Source organism: Oxyura jamaicensis, chromosome 3 (genome assembly GCF_011077185.1).
Source record: "Oxyura jamaicensis isolate SHBP4307 breed ruddy duck chromosome 3, BPBGC_Ojam_1.0, whole genome shotgun sequence".
NCBI classification, from domain to species: Eukaryota; Metazoa; Chordata; class Aves; order Anseriformes; family Anatidae; genus Oxyura; species Oxyura jamaicensis.
The window spans coordinates 4,307,052-4,325,563 of NC_048895.1; the positions used below are offsets into that span (position 1 = coordinate 4,307,052).

The window sequence follows — 18,512 nt, forward strand, 5'->3', positions numbered from 1 at the left end:
CTCTGTTTTATAGGCAGCTCAGCAGGACAATAATCTCAAAACAGCTGATGCAATTGTTCTGGTTACTATTGAAGATGTAAATGACAATCCTCCAGAATTGTCAAAGCCAAGCTACAGTGTCTCAATTCCAGAAAATTTGCCAGATGGGAGTCAAGTTCTTGAAGTAACAGCTTCTGACAAAGATGAGGTAAAATGATAGTGTAGTTATGGTCGCTACAAATACTGTACTTCTGAAACATAACATAAAATGCGTTTACACTGTATGGGTATAGTGAATAGTGCTATAGATATTAATTCTGACTATCTCAATATGTTTAACCATAACAAACTAAATTTAACTTCTTTGAGAGGGAGAGTAATGCAGCCAAAGAGTAAATTTTGTCTGGCTAGGGAATGAAACTCCTCTGGTTTGCAAAAGGTCCCAAATATGAAAGTACAGAAGTGCAAAATGGACACAAAACTGCAAGTGGCCCTCAGCCTTGGTGATGTATTTCTTCCAAGTTGCTTACTCCTCTTTTTGTGGAACCAAAAACTCAATTAAATCAGAAGGTTAAATGCTCTCCACCTGGACAATAAGAAGAAAATATCCTAAGTGGTTGTCCTGTTTAATAACAAATATCATTTTTGTTTCCAGGGAGGATTCCAGGGAACATTCAGTCTCACTCCAGCTGACAGTCCGTTCCAGCTAAGTCACGATGGGATCCTAACTGTGAGGAACTCCACACTGTTGGATAGGGAGAAAACACCATCTTTTCATCTACAGGTATTAAAAATAAGCCGCCTCCTTTCCAAAGCAAGCTGAAGCAAGCAAGTGGTATCTAATCTGTCATGGAAAGAGGCTGACTCTCACTAAAGTAAATCAGCAGCTTGTCTGAAGAATCAAATCTGGACTTTGACGTTAGAACTATCTGGAAGGAAATACCAGTACAGTGATGTAGTTTATGTGGCTTATAATTGCTGTTCGTCTCTTACTATTTTTAGAAAATGTGTTTGAACAAAGCAATAATTTTCCTGCGTCATTTTCAAGGTCAATGCTACAGATCATTTGAAACCACACTATAATGCCCAGTCTACAATCAGCATCTTCTTGCTAGATGAAAATGACAACGCCCCGACCTTTACAGGCACGCCATATAAACAAATTATTTTCATCAATATGACTGCAGGAATGTCCATTCTTCAGGTACTTGAAGTACTAAATAAAAATGTCATTTTTGTTTAAGTTGAATGTATGTACAAGTCCTTGCTTCAATTTGTATACTGGTCCTTTTGAACAAGGGATCTTTTCTGAACTCCTCTGAGTTCAAAAACAGTCTACCTTTAATTTAAAAGCTTACATATCTTGATGTTCTACAAACTCATTGTCGTGGATGCTCTTATCGTGTATGAGGTTAGGGAATGAATGATACGGGACTTTTTAAATATATATATTAGGTTCTGAATTCCACAAACATGAGACAGAAAATAATAATCTTGGACTTAGTTGTTTACAAGGTGTTTAATGAAGACTGAATGCGGCTGAAGTCCAGAAGATGATATAATTGTAAAATTTGTTGAAAGGCAGCTTAATGCTGAAGAATTATAGTTAACTTGTAGATACAATATACTTTTTGTAAGAGGGTAAATTAGTTAACCAAATGAAACAGGGGAAACCAAGACAAAAAAAAAATTTCAAGAGGTTAAATTTATAGAGAGTCACTATCAAAACTAATATCCAGGTATACTGACTTAATGGCACCTGATGTAATCTCTTGAACAATCTACCTCCAGTGACTTTAGAATTACTATGAAGCAGGCCTTCTGAAGTATAAGCCTGGTGTCATTCACATGAATTTCTTATGTGCAAGATTTCACTCTTGCTGCTGGAACGACAGTGGGTGTGCATCAAAGAGCAAACATTCTTAGTGAGTTTTAACCCACCGATCACACAGGAAAATAGTTAAAGGTATAAGCAAATTTTAATATTGCTATATTGTGCTGGTTTTGTTTGTTTTATAAATCAGAGATGAAGAAAAAAAATGATACTAATTTGTAAGTATCTGCTACATGAGTGATTTTCTCTGCAGACTATATAGGAATAAAGAATTCTGTGTTGCTTTATAATAGCATAAGAAACTAGAATAAAGTTAGCTTTTCTCTACAGGTTGCTGCTACTGATCCAGATGATGGAATAAATGGACAAATAAGCTTTACCTTAGCTGGTGGCAATGAAGATGGATACTTTGATTTGGATACATCCACAGGACAAATCAGTTTAAAAACAGTAATCCTATTAGGAGTCAATGAGTCTAAGGACTTTGTCTTGTGGATAACAGCTACTGATGGTAAGACAAGATTTTAGTACAGTTCCACACAACTACCCCCAAGTGAAGGGGTTTGTTTTCTTTGGGAATTTTTCTTGTTGTTGTTGGTTGGTTGGTTTTGTTTTTGTTTTGTTTTCTTGAAGGAATGCTGTCAAAATAGGCTCCTAGACTTGAAAAATACTTGCTCTTTTTTCTTGACGATGAGAAGATTGCTGTCTTACTCATCCAAAGTAATAGTAATATCTCCATCTCTGGTAAAACTGCTTCCTGCTGATGCTATCAATTCTCCCTTTGCCTGGTGGCTATGAGAACCTGCAAAATAACATAAATCTCACACCTTCCCTTAACTTAATTGTTGACTGGTGTTGCACAGGATAGTATTATGAGATTCAGGCACAAGCTAGGAGTTTATAATTCAGTCATCCATCAACAGGGAATAAAACAAAACTAAAATATGATAAGTAACTTGCTCTGTGTTTTCACATCCATGTAAGTGTAGAAAAACTAAGGAGATGCCAAAACAATTCCTTAGACATATTTATTGAGGGTTTCTTTGGTTTAAAAGAATAATGGAGAAATCAGTGAACATTCATAATCTGAGTAAGGACAGAGATAAATGTAACCTAGGAAGGGTATCCCACTCCTGCTAACATGAGCATCCAAAGTGTTTTTTTTTTTGTTTTTTTTTGTTTTTTTGTTTTTTTTGTTTTTTTTTTTTTTGTTTTTTGTTTTTTGTTTTTTGTTTTTTTTTCAGCCTTCTGATTTTCCTCTATCTGATTTGCTCATTATGAGCTGTGTGTCTTTGAATCATGGCTGTGTGGGTAAAATGGGTACTGGAGGGAACACAATTACACAAGAGATGCATTGCTGCATTCTATGGCTGTCTGTGCTAAATAGGTAGTATGTCTTGTGGTGTGTATTCGAGTTCGTGTACTGGAAGCGTAACATCCAATAAATGAAACTCAGATCTTGGTTAGGACCTCTCAGCAGTACCATAGTATAGCAGTAAGGATGAAAAAAAAATCAGTACCAGTGGAAAAGTGTGTATGTGTGTGTATATATATATATATTTATATATATATATATATATACATATATATATATATTTTTTTTTTAGACTGAAGATATTTTGTGCATATGTTGAGAGATCGTTTTCTTTTTGTTCCAGGTGGGGTAATTCCAAGAAGTTCATCCGTGCCAGTACACATTGCTGCAGTAGGAGATTCCAAACCCCAGTTTATTCCAAAAATGTATAATGCATCTGTGGAAGAAGAGAGAGTCAGTCCTGTTGAAGTAACAAGAGTAAGAATGACTACTCTTTACTTTATCCTGGCCGTTTTGGCCTTTTCCTGGCCTTTCCTGGCCGAAAGGCCAGGATAAGCAATATTCACTTATTTGTTGGTGATATATCAAGTCGTAGGGTTTTAAATTTAGCTATTGAATGGAGATTTCCCATTAGAGAACATTCACAAAGGTATTTTCAAAGAGGGCTCTAGAACTTGCTCCCGTTTTAATTAAAAAAATGCTTAGACAATCTGGCTACTACAGTGTACTGTGATAGCTCTTTCTTAGATGCAGTTCTGAAGACAGATGGGAGGTCTAACACCAAATTGGAGAGAACATAATGTGTTTTAGTGTTTTGATTTATTGGCTGCCTGAGTTAGTTAATTTTTTACTATATTATTATTATTGTAAAGGAAGGCAGAACCAAGGGTTAAATTGTAGTCTGATAGTTTTATTACGTATTATATGTATTTACATTTCTGTCTTCGTAGTGTTCCAATAAGAAGCAGTCCTCTCCAGCTGTATTTTTTGTACGTTGTGGCTTGACTCTTACTTTTAATTACTAAAATTATAAGATGAATTTGGGCATAGCTAAAACTATTCTTTTTAGGCAGTAGCTTATTGGTTTAAATTAATTTATGGATAATATTCTATATCTTACACAGGTAAAATATGAATCTCTAAATCCTCATATACCAGTTACACTGAAAGTACTGACAGAATCAGCTACATTTGACGTCGATGTCAATGGTGTCATCTGGACAAAAACTAAACTGGACTATGAATCCCAGAATAATTACACACTAAATGTTTCCTTGTCAGATGGAAGTACTACTGACTATGCTACTGTGTTCATCAAAGTTACAGATGTCAATGATAACCATCCTGTGTTTGGTGTAATCAACCCTACCATTCATATTCTGGAGAACATGCCAGCTGGAACTTCAGTCACCACAGTGTTGGCTACTGATATAGACAGTGGTTTTAACGGATTAGTGACTTATGCTCTGAGAGGTACAGAGGAAAAAATGGATATTGACTCTTCAGGATTAATTTTGCTGAAAAAGGAATTGGACAGAGAAATACAAGACTTCTATAATTTAACAGTGATTGCTAGTGACCAAGGCCAACCCATGCTTTCTACAGCTCTCAATTTAAGAGTCATCATTGATGATGTGAATGATAACTATCCAGTGTTCTCATCAAGTAGATATGAAGTGAGCGTCCCTGAAGACAAAGTACATGGAAGTGAACTACTGACAGTATCTGCTACAGATCTGGATGCTGGGGCCAATGCTCTCGTGACGTACAGACTTGTTAACCAGCAGCCTCCAACCTCCTCACCAATGTTTCTTATCAATTCGACCACAGGCCAGCTCTTTCTGAGGCAGCAGCTGGATTATGAAACCACAAAGCAATTTGATGTAGAAGTAGAGGCATCAGATGGAGGGCAGCCAAGTCTCAGCAACAAGACACTTGTTGTTGTCCACATACTAGATGTCAACGATAACCCACCACAATTTGATCAGGCAGCTTATGATATTTCTGTGCCTGAAAACATACAAAAGGGCAGTCCTATCTACTCATTTAGTGTTACTGATGAGGATGAGGTAGGTACCAGTTGTATAACTGATATAGTTTGTTTTTCTTTAATAGTAAATGACACAATTTCACTCCGCTTTTTATAAAGTTGTTTCTTTATCTCCTTGCTTTATAAAGAAATTGCATATACAACCATAGTACTGGTGAGCTGGTTTGGAGGAAAAGATTTCTGGTTTGCTGTACTTTAAAGAAGCATAAATATTTCTCCCAGTTCAGACCCCACTAAACTGTACTGCTGCTCCTCACATCGTGGGGATTGGCCTTAGGGAGGGGATGGGTAGGTCCCAATAGAGAAGCCCACAGAGGCTTCCTACTATCCCAGTTTCTATTTGCCTAAATCCATTATTCCCATAGGTCAGGTTGGAAAGTTTCATTTACTAAACTTTGCAAAGCACTTGCACTTCTTTAAGTCGTATACAAATGTCACATATTAATATATTGATAAAATATGCATTTTAAAAAGAAACTTACATATTCATCATTTTAATCTTAAACTGTTTTCTTTTTAGGCTGGCTTTTCTCAGGGATACTTTATTCATAACAGTACTTCGTTTACTGTGGATTTCCCTGGAATACTTTCATTAAGGAACGACACAGAACTGGACAGGGAGACTACATCTGGATTCACTTTGCAAGTAAATTTAAGGGCTGACTTTGCAGTTTTAGCTCATTTCTACTTCATTCTCCTCTCTGCTTTTTGTATCTTCATCAGCTGGTTAAAATGGCAGTGCAATCAACTAATTTTGTTTCCTTTGGCAGGTGTGGGCAGTTGATGAAGTGAATGGACTTAGTTCAAGTGCTTTGTTCCACATCACAGTTCTGGATGTCAATGATAATAACCCCGAGTTTCAGATGCAGCCATACCAGTTTGCAGTTCTGGAGGGAGATCGCAGGTTGGCTGCTCCTGCTATAGTTGGACATGTAACTGCTACTGATATGGATGAGGGAGAGAATGCACGAATTACTTATTACTTATCAGCTGAGGATGGGGATAATCCATATAGCATCCAACAGGTAAGGGTTTGGATATTCTGAAAAATGTATTTAGATACTGCTTTTCAGCAGGTTACTTGGCACAGGTATTCTCACAGGATAAAAAGAATAGGAAGTAGCTGTTCTAGTAGACATGAAAACAAAACCAGCACACAAACTAGTTCAGGAATATAAGTCCAGGTCCAAAAGCTAAGACATACTGGTCAGACATTGCTTTCCTCCAAAAGTGAACAGAGAGAGTAAGTTCTTCATCTCTTTAGAGAATTTGGTTTACAAGAGTTATTAACATGATCGGTGTTAAACTGTATTACCTTTCTAGAATGGAACTGTTTTGGCTAGTGGCTATGTAGACCGAGAAACCAAAGAGAAGTACGAGCTGCTGTTGGTGGCATCTGACAATGGAATTCCTCAAAGGCAGGTAATACAGAGGATCACATTATTCTTCATTGCAACTTGCTTTTATTGAAAAACGTAATCATCTGTGCATTTTCTGAGTCATGATTTTCTCCTGTCACCATGCCAGAATTTCACATACATCAGCATTCAAGTATTAGATGTGAATGATAACGCTCCTCAGTTCACAAAAGCGCAATACTCGGCCAGTGTACGTGTAGCAACAGCAAAAGAAGGAGCATCTGTACTATCAGTGTCTGCTACTGACCTTGACATTGGGAACAATTCCGTCATTTCCTACAGGTGAGGTTAATAAGTATCTATTGTTAAAGAAACAGAAGAGTCTTTTTATTTGTCACAAAGTATTTTTACTGGTGACAAGATAAGACCTGTTTGTAGATATTTTACCAGTGCTGTGATTAACTTGTAACCGGTAATGATTTTTAAACTTAGGAAAGAGGACAGCAATTACTCCATGTTTTAGAGTTCATCGAATTATTATTATACCATTAAAAAAAAAAAAAAAAAAGTGAATGCAATCAAATGATAACAACAAGAACTGAAAGCCAAGGTTTGTTTTAATTTCTGAAATTTTGTATAGACTTGTTGGAATTTCTGAGTAGAAAATAGAAAAATCTTCAGGAAGGACTATCTTTTTATGTCTTCTGTTTTCTGGGAGGAGGAGATCAAGAAGCAGTAACTTCCATAATGGGCTATGCATAAAATATTAACTGAGGAAGATTCTTGGATCATTGAAATTACATATTGACATGAAAAGTATGGATTGAAAAGGACAGATGAATCAGTCAGAAAACTGTGGGTGTTTAAAAATAGTGCCTTGAAGGATAGTGTTTTTAACTGTGAGATGACATTCTACCTTAAACATATTACTTGTTCTTGTGAGTTATTCAGTTACCTATGAGAGTGCGCAGGAAGTAGGAGTTAGCAGGTCTGCAGCCTTCAAATGAAATCACCTCTTTTTTCTTATATTGCTGAATATGCAATGAGTGTGCAGTAGCTGCCTTCTATTCATGGGAAGATCAAAGGCTTGAGATCTAATGGGAACTGAAGGCATGAATGCTGTCTTTTTTGCTGTCAGTATGGAAGATATGCTGGGAAATAAAAAAGGCCGATACATTTAGGCTAATGTTGCTAAAACATTTTGCTTAGCCATTCTTTATAAATAGGCAAATACTAATTGTTTGTTGCTTGTTACAGAAGTGTCAGGAAGTAGTAGATTCTTTCTGTGTCATTAATATGAATGTTATACCGATTTCTCTTTAATATAGCCTGATGAACCATTCTGATGATTTTCATATAAATAACCATACTGGAGAAATCATCCTCAGCAGTAACTTGACCCATATCACAGCTGACACGGTTGTTACACTAATAGTTATTGCTGCTGATCATGGAGTTCCTCAGCTTACATCAAACGGTAAACTATTTCTTTTCACTTTTTTTTTTTCCTTTTCACAGAAATGTAACATTTACCAATGTTGAAATTTGAAATGAATTCCATCACTGTCCAGTCAAAATGAATTAGAGCTAGAATTCATGTTATGCTAAAAGGGCTCAATGTACTCTGCAGCAGTAGCCATTCTAGAAGGATATATTAAAATATTTCTGATGAAGTGTGTTTTTTTATTTTTCCTGTATTTCCTTAGATTTAGAAATGTTTAAACAAATTGGGAATTGCCCTCCAAACACATTTTAGTTCTTTTAAAAAATATTCAGTAACATGGATGTAATTGTATTTTTCATGTATTTTTTAAGGGATAGTTTTGATTTCTCATGAACAGGAACAACAACTGATGTTGATAATGTAGGATGAAAGGCCCTGACAGAATTTGAAACCATGAGGTTTTATGGATATCCCTTCTCTTTTGATACAAAGTAATTTAGCATAAGAGAAAAGAAAAAAAAAGGAAATCTTGTTAACTTCAAATTGGTGATCCTTGCTGTCCTAGTGTGTTGAAGCAACACTGCTGTCTGTAATCAGTGAAGTGGGGTTACGGTGGAACCCCACTTAGGTATAAATGGTTAGGTCTAGAAGTCATGTGTTATATATTACTCATTATTGCCACTTTTCTTTTTTCTCCTTCTTGTTCCTCTTTCCCACCTGCCAGTTTCTGTCAATTTATATTACTTCCTCAAAAATCTAGGGGAATAGGGCATGGGTCATGATTATTTCACCAGCAACTTTGCTATTTTAGTATTTTTAATATTTTAATATTTTTCTCTCATTAGTTTCAGTCACTCTCTACTTGCTGGTAAATGACACTGGCTTCGCACTGACTTTTGAAAGCTCCACCTACGAGTTCAGCATTCCAGAAGAGGAACCAGTTAGGACTGCTGTTGGCTCTGTGAAAGCTCTGACTGGAAGCATAGCCATACAAGTAGCATACTCTCTGAAATCACATACTGACAAGTTTTCTGTTAATGACCAAGGGGACATTGTGACTATTGCCAGGCTAGATCGAGAAGATGATGACCTATATAGCATCCTTGTAGAAGCTGTTGATTCTGTGGTGCCACCCAATACAGCTGTTGCTTTGGTACAGTATATTGCATTTTATTTTATTTAAAAAAAGGCTTATAACATTAAAAGAAAAAAATCCAGATAAGTGTAATTGATTAAGTAAGCATGAGTATTTTGAGAGCCTTGTTGAATTTAATTTCATTTTTTCCTGAGGAGATATTACAACTTTGAAATACTGTCAACTTTACAAATTGCATAACTTCCTGAGAGTTCCTCTATGAACAAACCATAACCAGAGAAACTTATTAACACCGGAACTGACTCTGTGCATAGTTCTGTCCCAAAGCCCTAGATTATTAATCCTACTATTTTTCTTCCAATGAAATTATAGTTTATCTTGCTTGTAGCAACTGAGAATTAAAAATAAATACATAAATTGTTGAGATGCTGTAGTTGTGAAAACGTTCAAATACTGAAAAGTGCTGGTTATGTATCCTTTTGTGCTGCTGGTGGTGTTTTTCCCCTGTGGACTTTTGTAGACTAAAAGGAATTTAAGTTCTCCTTTGAATACTGTTTCTACAGCTCAAGAATGTCTTTTTTTTTTTTTTTTTTTTTTTTTTTTTTAAATACAGGTAACAGTGAGAATAAATGACATCAATGACAACCCTCCAGTTTTCTCAACACTGATTCAAACAAAACTATCTTTTCCTGAGAATGCAAATAGTCTAGATTTGGGCGCATTTTCTGCTACTGATACGGATATAGGAGATAATGCACTGATAAGCTATTCTTTACAAGATGATTTTGCTGGAGTGTTCCGTATTGACAGTTCCACGGGCAAGCTGATGACAACAAAATCCTTAGACAGAGAAATGACAGACACTTATGAACTGAAAATAATTGTAAGTTGACAAGTTTGAAAAAAAATCTCAATATAAAACAGGAAAAAATACTGAATCATCACAAGAAAATCTCAACCTTAGTGAATTCCACTAGAATTCAGTAATGTTATGTTTCGTACCCAGAAGCTTTTCTGCTGTGTGAACTGATATTAGTGAATAAATGACCCATGAACATCAGATCTTAAGGATCATAGTCATATAATATCTTACTGTGAAGTCTGTAAAGTATTCCTCAGCCCATTTTAGATTGTAAGGCTGCCACCACTGTATTTCTTTTACTGCTTTGCAGGTCCATAATGTTGTTCATTTCCATCATTTTTTCTAGCTTTTAAAACATCAGTACTTAGATTTAAAATATCTGAATTATATTTATATTTCCATGTTAAAAATGTAAAAGTTTAATTCAAGTACATTCATGTTGTAAGCATCTAGTTGTTATAGCTGATTCCATTGATTTTACTGCTACTAATTAGTTAAATTAAGGTTTGTGCATACAAATAATTGGTCCAGCATCAGCCATAATGTATGAGTGTATTTTAATGGGATCTCTACTGCTGACTAAGTTATTTAGCAGGGCAAGGAGCTCCTGGAAAGCAAGCACAGGGTTAAAGTAATGTAACTGGACGATAAGTAGTCCAGAAGAAAGTCTTCTGAGACAAAGATTCTTTTCAAAACTTCGGAACAAAGGTGATACAAGTTTGTATGAATGTAGTGCTGGTTTAATGACAGCTTGGTTCTTCACAGGCCACTGATTCTGGCAGACCACCGCTATCTGAAAGCTTAGTTCTAAGCATCACCGTAGAAGATGAGAATGACAACCCACCTGTGTTCCCCCAGAAGTCATACTCTGTGACTGTAAAAGAGAATGAGCCTCCACATGTGGTACGTGGCATTAAGAGTAAATAGGTTGTTCTTCTGCAATAGTTTTCTTTATATTAACTTGGAAGTGACACTGATCTATGATGATTGCGCATTGGAGAATGTATTTTTTTGACTCCGTGGAGCCTGTAAAAACAGACAATGTGCTCATTTTAAACAACAGCGGAGTGTCTGTCCCACTGAGTCTTTCTTAAGCTCTCGTGCTGCTCCCTGCTCACTGGTGCTGCACCGTATGGCTCTAGTTTTCAGAGGACCTACAGGCACTGTGTTATAAGCCTCCTTTATGTAATGTGTCCAGCATCCCCCGTTCTTAAGGTGTTCTGTCTTCCCCTAGTATATGTGTGATTAATGGCCATGTAAGTAACTCAGGCAGTAAACACTATACAGTTAAATACCAGTATTTTGTGGATGTTTTGCCATCCTCTTGGTTCTGTTCTAAATATTTGTTTTGTTGTTGTTGTTGTTTTTTAATTTAGATTTTGAATGTAACAGCCACAGATAAGGACATAGGGTACAATGCCATCATTCATTATACCATAAGTGGAGAGACTTCATTTTATGTTGAAAAACTTTCTGGAGCTATTATGACTCTTCAGCCTTTGGACTATGAAAGCCATGCCCAGTATATGTTTATTCTGAAAGCTTTCAATCCTGGAGAGCCATATCTTCAAGACACAGCAAACATCACAGGTAACTCTAGTTTACTGAGAAAAAAAAAAAAAAAAAAATCTCTTAGGGACTATTTTGGTATATGTAAGGCATGAAGATAGCCCTCAGTAGTAATACGTTCTGCTAAAGTTAGTTATTAGAAATGATTATGTGACCTTTTGATTATAGCCAGATGAAATTTTCCTCTAGAAATGTTTAGCTGTTTTGTCAGAAAGGAAGGGTTTCCACACTAACTGACATCACTTGCTTCAATATTCTCACAACTATTTCTATGTTGTTTGTAGAGTACCTGTTTGACTGCATGGTTGGAAAGGTTTCCAGAATCATCATTCACTTCTTTTTCTGCATGTTTACTGACAGTCTACTTCTTGATTGGTGAAAAAAGGCTGATTTTTACTGTTATAAAAATATTGTTAAATAATGCTATTTTCTTGGTCGTTTGGAGATTTAAAAACAAACTTTTTTTTTTTTTCTTTTCAAACTACATGAAATAGAAAACAACATAAAAGATTTCTGTGACGTTATCCAAGTTTCTCAGCAGCCCTAGTTTTGATTGGTAGAATCTGTTGTTTTATCTTATCTATATTACTGTAGCACCTGCTTCACTAATTGTGGTCCATGACCCTATTCTCTCAGGTCACATACAAACATGAAACTAATCAATCCTGTCTCACAATGCTTGCAATTGAAACCAAAGATGAGAGATACCAGATGATTATGGACACAGAAGGGAGCACAAGGAAACAATGAGGTTGATGATATACATGCCAGATATTATTGACAGCATGCTAGCAGTCTTTGTGAGGAAACTATTGCTTGAGCAGTAAATAATTTAATCCACAAAGGCAGGAGTTTTTGAAATAAAGAAAATAAGGTTGCCATCTGCTTTAAATTGAAAGAGTTCGCACTCAATTCTCAGGGCCTGTGTAGGTTTGTATTAGCTGAAACAATAGGCTGTAACTGCTTACATTCAGACCTGGACCTTCTTTTCTTAGTTATTGTGGAAGACGTTAATGAAGAAGGACCTGTATTTGAACAGCCCTCATATTTCCAGATCCTCCTAGACAATTCTACAGCTGGCACACTGATAGTAGATATCAATGCAAGAGATGAAAACAAAGGTTATGATGAAGGCATTTTCTACAATATTACAGGTACGGCTGAAAAAATATCATGGGTGTTTATTACTGTTGTAGTTGCATACTGCTAAGCTATTAACTACTTTTGCAAAATGAAGACCTTGAAAAAGTCAAGTACAACAAAACTGATTTTGAACAATCCTGTTCAAAACTGATGGATACAAGTGTGGATGTACAGTGTTTTAAATCATCTATGCATGAAGCTCATTTTTTTTTTTTTTTTTTTTTGAGAGAGAAATTATAATATTATACGAAAATTCTGATCAGAATAATGATATCCAGTGAGTGAGTACTATAGAAATAAAGCAGGAAATCCTCATCCTACAGAAGAGATTGGGAATTTTGGGTTTCACTGATAACATGAATATGAAACCTAGTGAAACACAGGATACAGCAGGTACATTTGGGTGGAATTAATATGACAGTATATCTGAGCTCCAACAGTTACACCAGATAACTGCATCTGCATCTACCATACTTGTATGGTTTCTATAGCTGTCGTGCATCAAGGATGTGTTGTAGTCTTCAATCAAATGCCTGGAAGACTCAATACCTAATTGATGCTCAGCTTACATCACCACGACTCTGATAAGGTATTCCAGGCCTTTGGGACTGGATACGAGATTCAAGGAGGATAGCAAGTACCAGTGATTGCTGAAGACTGGGTCTGAGATTTCTCATCCAATACCTAAGAGGAGGTTACTGAGATGGAGCTAAGCTCCGCACTGAGGAGCATGACAGAAGAATTAAACATGATAGTCATAAGGTGAAATGGAAGGTTCTGACTGCCACTAGGGGGAAAAAATCTCCACTCTGAATATAAGGGGGAAAAAAAATCCTCTATGAGGATAACTATGCACTGGAACAAGCTGTCCTGAGAGATACCTTGGAGATTTTCAGTACCAGACTAGACAAAGCCCTGAGCAACCTACTCTGATTTCATTGATTATCCTGCTTTGAGCAAGAGGTTGGACTAGAGGCCTCAAGGGCACTTTACAGGCCCTTTACAGGCCCAAAGGATTCTGTGACACAGATGCAGTAACAAGAAGGGCTTGATACTGCTTCGAATGCTTTGTCTTGCTTCAAATCACATACAAAGTAGCCTTTCAACCCAAGTCACTCTAGTTTTGGGCATATAATTCAGTCACTTGTCTCTGCTGGCTCTGAACATTTCCAACGCTTTGTTTTCTCCTTCAGAAGGAAACTCAGAAGGCCTCTTTAGTCTCTCCAGTACCACAGGAGAGCTCACATTAACAAGAGACTTACACAGCCAGGCTGTTCTCCTGCATTACTCCCTGACAATCACTGCGACAGATTCAGGTCTGCCACCGCTTTCAACTTCTGTAAAGGTACTAATTTTTGTCTTTACTGTCTACTTATACAGTTTATTCACTACTGTTTTATTCTAAACTGAGTGTAACAGCAACAGGCAATGGGTATCATTGAGGCAAAAGTGTGTAAAATGGGAGTGGGAATGTCCCTCTCAGTTCTGTTTCAGGAACAGGATACAAGATTATAATATTTACAAAGTTACGCTGCTGTAGCAACTGCTCAGTTGCAACTTGTCATTGTTTTGATCATTCCATTTAAGAAAAGATCCAAGAAAGAGAGAAGCTCTGAACTGTGAGGGATACATTTTATAGGAATGGAGACTTCTGTGCAAAGTCAAAGAGTGGGACAGTCAGAGGGGACATAATGGAAGTATGTGATATAATAAACAGTAGACAGTTGTTCTTACTTCCCTATGAGACAAGGAAAAAAGTATAAATTGAAGAGTAAGAAATTGAAATATGATAATTAAAATATTTGTAGTGTTTTTATAGGCTGTGATGTTTTGCCACTAAATATCACAGATTAGAAGAATTCAGAAAAAGAGAGTAGAAATGCAGAGGGATAAAAGCATAGAATATCACATTTTAAGGTTCTGTTGAATATAGAGTTATAAAGACATTGTTCTTCAGAACATCAGGCAGCAGCTGGCTGGCAACATTTAGAAAGAAATTGTATTTTTAAGAATTAGTAGGCATTATTTATTTACTGCCTGACACAATTTTTCATCTGTAAAATCAGTTATAACCATTTAAAAATATTGTACTTACAAGCTCTTGCTCTGGTCATACATACTCTGGTGGAATAATTTGTTACAAATATAGATCCTCTTTCTAAGAGCTGTTTAGCCAGACAAGTAATTTGTATTTGCTATATGTGAGGAATTGGAAACAACCCCCCTGTATATTTAGGAAAAATACATCGTAACTTAAATTAGTGAGGTTAATTACTTTTTTTTTTTTTTTCTAAAAAATAACCTTTGCTACCCTCAAGATACGAAGGTGTCAAACTCAGCCTGCACCAATGCTAGTCCTTTTCTCACTGAAAAAGTTTCAGACTTTTTGCTGTTGCATACCTCAAGAAAATTTTGCTTAACATGAAAATGTAACCCTTGTGGTCATGTTCTTTCCTCTGCAGGTGTCAGTGACTGTAGCTCCTATCAACATTTCATTCCCAGTGTTCTCTGAAGCAGTCTATCAGCCTGCACCTCTGAGTGAGAAGATACCGCCAGATTCATTTGTTGTACATATCAGTGTGTTGTATAATGCCCCTGTGATATACAGCATCGTGTCCGGAAATGAAAAGGGTAAGCTCTTTAAGTGAACTAACAAGGAACACTATGTGTTAATGAACTACAATTTAGCTTTTAAGGAACAGACAATTTAGCTTTTGGATTGCTTCTTGTCTCTCTTCTTTTGCTTTTATCTCAGTTCTACAGCCATGAACACTGGGTATGTATCAACCAGATTTACAAATTTTATATGGATCAAGTGCAGGCACATGATTGAATTTCTGTCAGATTAGTTAGAGCAACATGATACAGATCTGACTACGCTGGCTGTATGTGCTTTTTTGTCTGCTACAGAAAGACCAGGTAGTACCTGATGAGGCAAAAAGTTATAGTGACTGGAGAAAAAAACAAACAAACATAAACAAACAACAACAACAAAAAACACCTAATTCAGCAACGTTTTCTTAAACACAAATGTGTACCATGAGTATACATGGGACAAGTGTATCAGTGCTTTGTGTCATGCGTTTTATTTTTATTTTTCAGACTAGTGTTAAACTCATAGAGCTAATATTATTGAGTCATCAAATGTAGTCAATTTGCACTTCTCTTTGTGAAAAGTATTTTGTTTGAAGTTGTGGTCTCATAGAAGTTATCCGCAGTATCCCTCATCTTCAGTCAGAACAGGACTTCATAGGAAATAAAATAATTGCTTATTGAAGCAGGAACAAAGACCACCTGAACAGAAAGTGGTGGAATGAACTTCTCCCCATCGTTTTTCCCACTTTGACCTTCTTGATTATTTGTTTTTGTTAATAAAATTAACAGAATTTGTTAATTTTGTAATTTGTTAATTGTAATAACAACGTGTGTGTTCAGGAATGTCAGACATATTGAATTTTATTTTATTATTTGAAGAAAACTGCAGCATGCAATATTCGTATAAATAATATGTAGCTTGCATTTAAGTCTTCAGTTTTAACTACTAAAATCATAAACACAATAACTTTTTTTTTTTTTTTTAACCAGGGTATTTCACTATTGATTCATCCACTGGGATCATAAGAACAGAAAAGAAATTGACATTGGAAGATTTCCCAGTTATTTTAAATGTGAGAGCAACAGATTCGTCCAACGCCAGCATATTCAATGAAGTTTCTGTGCATGTGGACGTCATTGATGAAAATGATTTTCCTCCAGTTTTCCCATCCTCTCTGCTAGAACAGAGACTGGAAGAGGTAAAAAAAAGTCATCCAAACTGAATCACGATAATGAACCCTCAAATAGTAATTGTCAAAAAAAAGGGGGGGGGGGGGGGGGGGGGGGGGGGGGACAGGCTTTCTGTTCTGCCATGTGATATTTTAGGTTTTATTTCAACATGAAAATCCCAGTACATAGAGAATGGTCTAGAAGTGTGGACTTATTGAAGGAAAAGTGAATCTTTTGCTAATACAGGGCTCCATGAAAGAAAAAACAGCCACTCCGATGTTGCATTTGTGTTCACAGAGCATCTTCAAGTACATTCACAGACGGACTCGCTTTGTCTTTTGTAAAGGAGCTTTTTGCAGAGAAGTAGCAGAAACAAGTCTTCTCTAAATTAGCATAACTTCTCTTGTTCAAACACTATCTGTTATGACTCTTTTTGCCACTAAGTAATTGATGGCAGAAAACAAGCCAATTTTCAGTCTGTGGCTATTATGTTACAATAGCCTGCAATGGAAGCCACAGCATTTAATTATGCAGAAGGATCTAGGTAACATTTCGCTTTTCAGCACTTTGCATGCTTTAACCTGCTTGTTATTTTAAAAAACAAGCAAACTTTTTTTTTTAAAAAAAAAAAAAGTTTATATTTTGTATACCACATGCCTTGCTTTTGAGCTTAATGGCTGATTCATGAACTTTCTCCTTAACAGCTGTAACTTGAAATCTAGTCCATTTCTAACATTTAGCTAAATATATTTTTAATTATTACACCTATTTTTAATGTTACCAGTTAGTTGAATGGAGAAGATTTAGTGTCTCATTTCCCAACCTTAAAAATTGATTTCCATGTGAAATATTTACACAGAATGAATTGTTGGATAGCAAGTTGGATCATATAACTTGAGATCAGGTCTCAAATGTCCGTGGGAGTGAAATGCTGATGTTTACTGTCAATATGAATGCAAATAACATTTTAACAGCAGAAATAGGTCATGTATTTTTAAAAGAATACTTATTAGCCAAGTAGTGTTCAGACAGAAATGTGATTCTGAAGTTGAGAACATCTCTCTAATTTCAAAGGAGTACAGGCTATTAATTATGAATAATTCCTTAAAAGCAAGTCAGACACTTGAGGTTAATATTTGACCAGTTCTAAAACATGGCAATTTTGTTTCTGAAGATCACTGCCATAGGTAGGGACATGGAGGGGAAATAGTTCTGTTCTATAAATTCAGGAAAACAAGAGTTTCTCTCTCTATGCTGAATGTATTATATAATTTTGATTTTAAAGTGTCTACACTACTATAAGTGTATGCAGTGTCTGCCTCCCCCCATCACATAATTCAAGAAATTGCAGCTAACCAAACTCTGTCACAGCATCAATCTGCTTTTCATTGACAGAATTTACCTGCTACTGAGATTGTCCAGCTGAAAGCACAGGATAATGATACAGGTAGAAATGGTTTACTAACATATGGCATTCTCAGTGGAGACAGACTAAAATTCCGGATAGATGAAGCAACTGGAATTCTTTATTCCACCACCTCCTTTGATTATGAAGAGGAACCTACAGAGTATCAGGTTTGCTTTAGATTTCTGAAACCTGTTAGTTATTCAGAACTTTTATCTTCTCCTTGGATAATTGGTGACATTTTTGTTTTGATTTAGCTTCCTATTGCTTTAACATTTTATGCATAGTTTTAGAATATGAGTATCTCAAGATGTGGAGCTTTATTAAAGCAAGATGCTGCCTGTAGACTATTATGCCTAACCTGAAATTCAAGCAAGCCTCATAGTTCACCCATCTTGCAAGCTCTCAAACACTTCAGCACATGAATAACTAACTTCACAATGACAGCTCATGTATTCAGAGTTGTCTATTTGCTTGAATCTGTACCAGGCTGAGATCTTGGAGATAAGATGATCATTTTACCTTCTTTACTATTGCTGTTACTGATTAATATTTTTTATGATTTTAATTTGCTTCAAACAAAAATGCTGAATTTATTGGCTGTATGTAAAGACTTTTTTATTAATCAAATATTCCTGAAGTTTTCCATATTTATTTTGAAGTGAATTCAGAACTTGAGTTTACATTTCTAA

The 18,512-nt window shown here is 36.0% G+C and overlaps 1 protein-coding gene across 1 annotated transcript in view; it reads left to right on the forward strand.

Moving 5' to 3' along the window:
* The window catches only part of LOC118164718 (protocadherin Fat 4-like), a 43,143-nt gene that overhangs the window by 11,191 nt on the left and 13,440 nt on the right, over positions 1 to 18,512 (forward strand). Inside the window, exons 11-30 of the mRNA XM_035322428.1 lie at positions 14 to 187; positions 635 to 763; positions 1,028 to 1,183; positions 2,144 to 2,324; positions 3,472 to 3,605; positions 4,253 to 5,197; positions 5,699 to 5,824; positions 5,949 to 6,203; positions 6,502 to 6,600; positions 6,706 to 6,878; positions 7,865 to 8,013; positions 8,826 to 9,133; positions 9,690 to 9,959; positions 10,704 to 10,841; positions 11,315 to 11,528; positions 12,503 to 12,661; positions 13,844 to 13,995; positions 15,113 to 15,281; positions 16,236 to 16,444; positions 17,811 to 17,990. Coding sequence (XP_035178319.1) covers positions 14 to 187; positions 635 to 763; positions 1,028 to 1,183; positions 2,144 to 2,324; positions 3,472 to 3,605; positions 4,253 to 5,197; positions 5,699 to 5,824; positions 5,949 to 6,203; positions 6,502 to 6,600; positions 6,706 to 6,878; positions 7,865 to 8,013; positions 8,826 to 9,133; positions 9,690 to 9,959; positions 10,704 to 10,841; positions 11,315 to 11,528; positions 12,503 to 12,661; positions 13,844 to 13,995; positions 15,113 to 15,281; positions 16,236 to 16,444; positions 17,811 to 17,990 — 4,320 coding nt within the window. The remainder of the gene's footprint in view (positions 1 to 13; positions 188 to 634; positions 764 to 1,027; positions 1,184 to 2,143; positions 2,325 to 3,471; positions 3,606 to 4,252; positions 5,198 to 5,698; positions 5,825 to 5,948; positions 6,204 to 6,501; positions 6,601 to 6,705; positions 6,879 to 7,864; positions 8,014 to 8,825; positions 9,134 to 9,689; positions 9,960 to 10,703; positions 10,842 to 11,314; positions 11,529 to 12,502; positions 12,662 to 13,843; positions 13,996 to 15,112; positions 15,282 to 16,235; positions 16,445 to 17,810; positions 17,991 to 18,512) is intronic.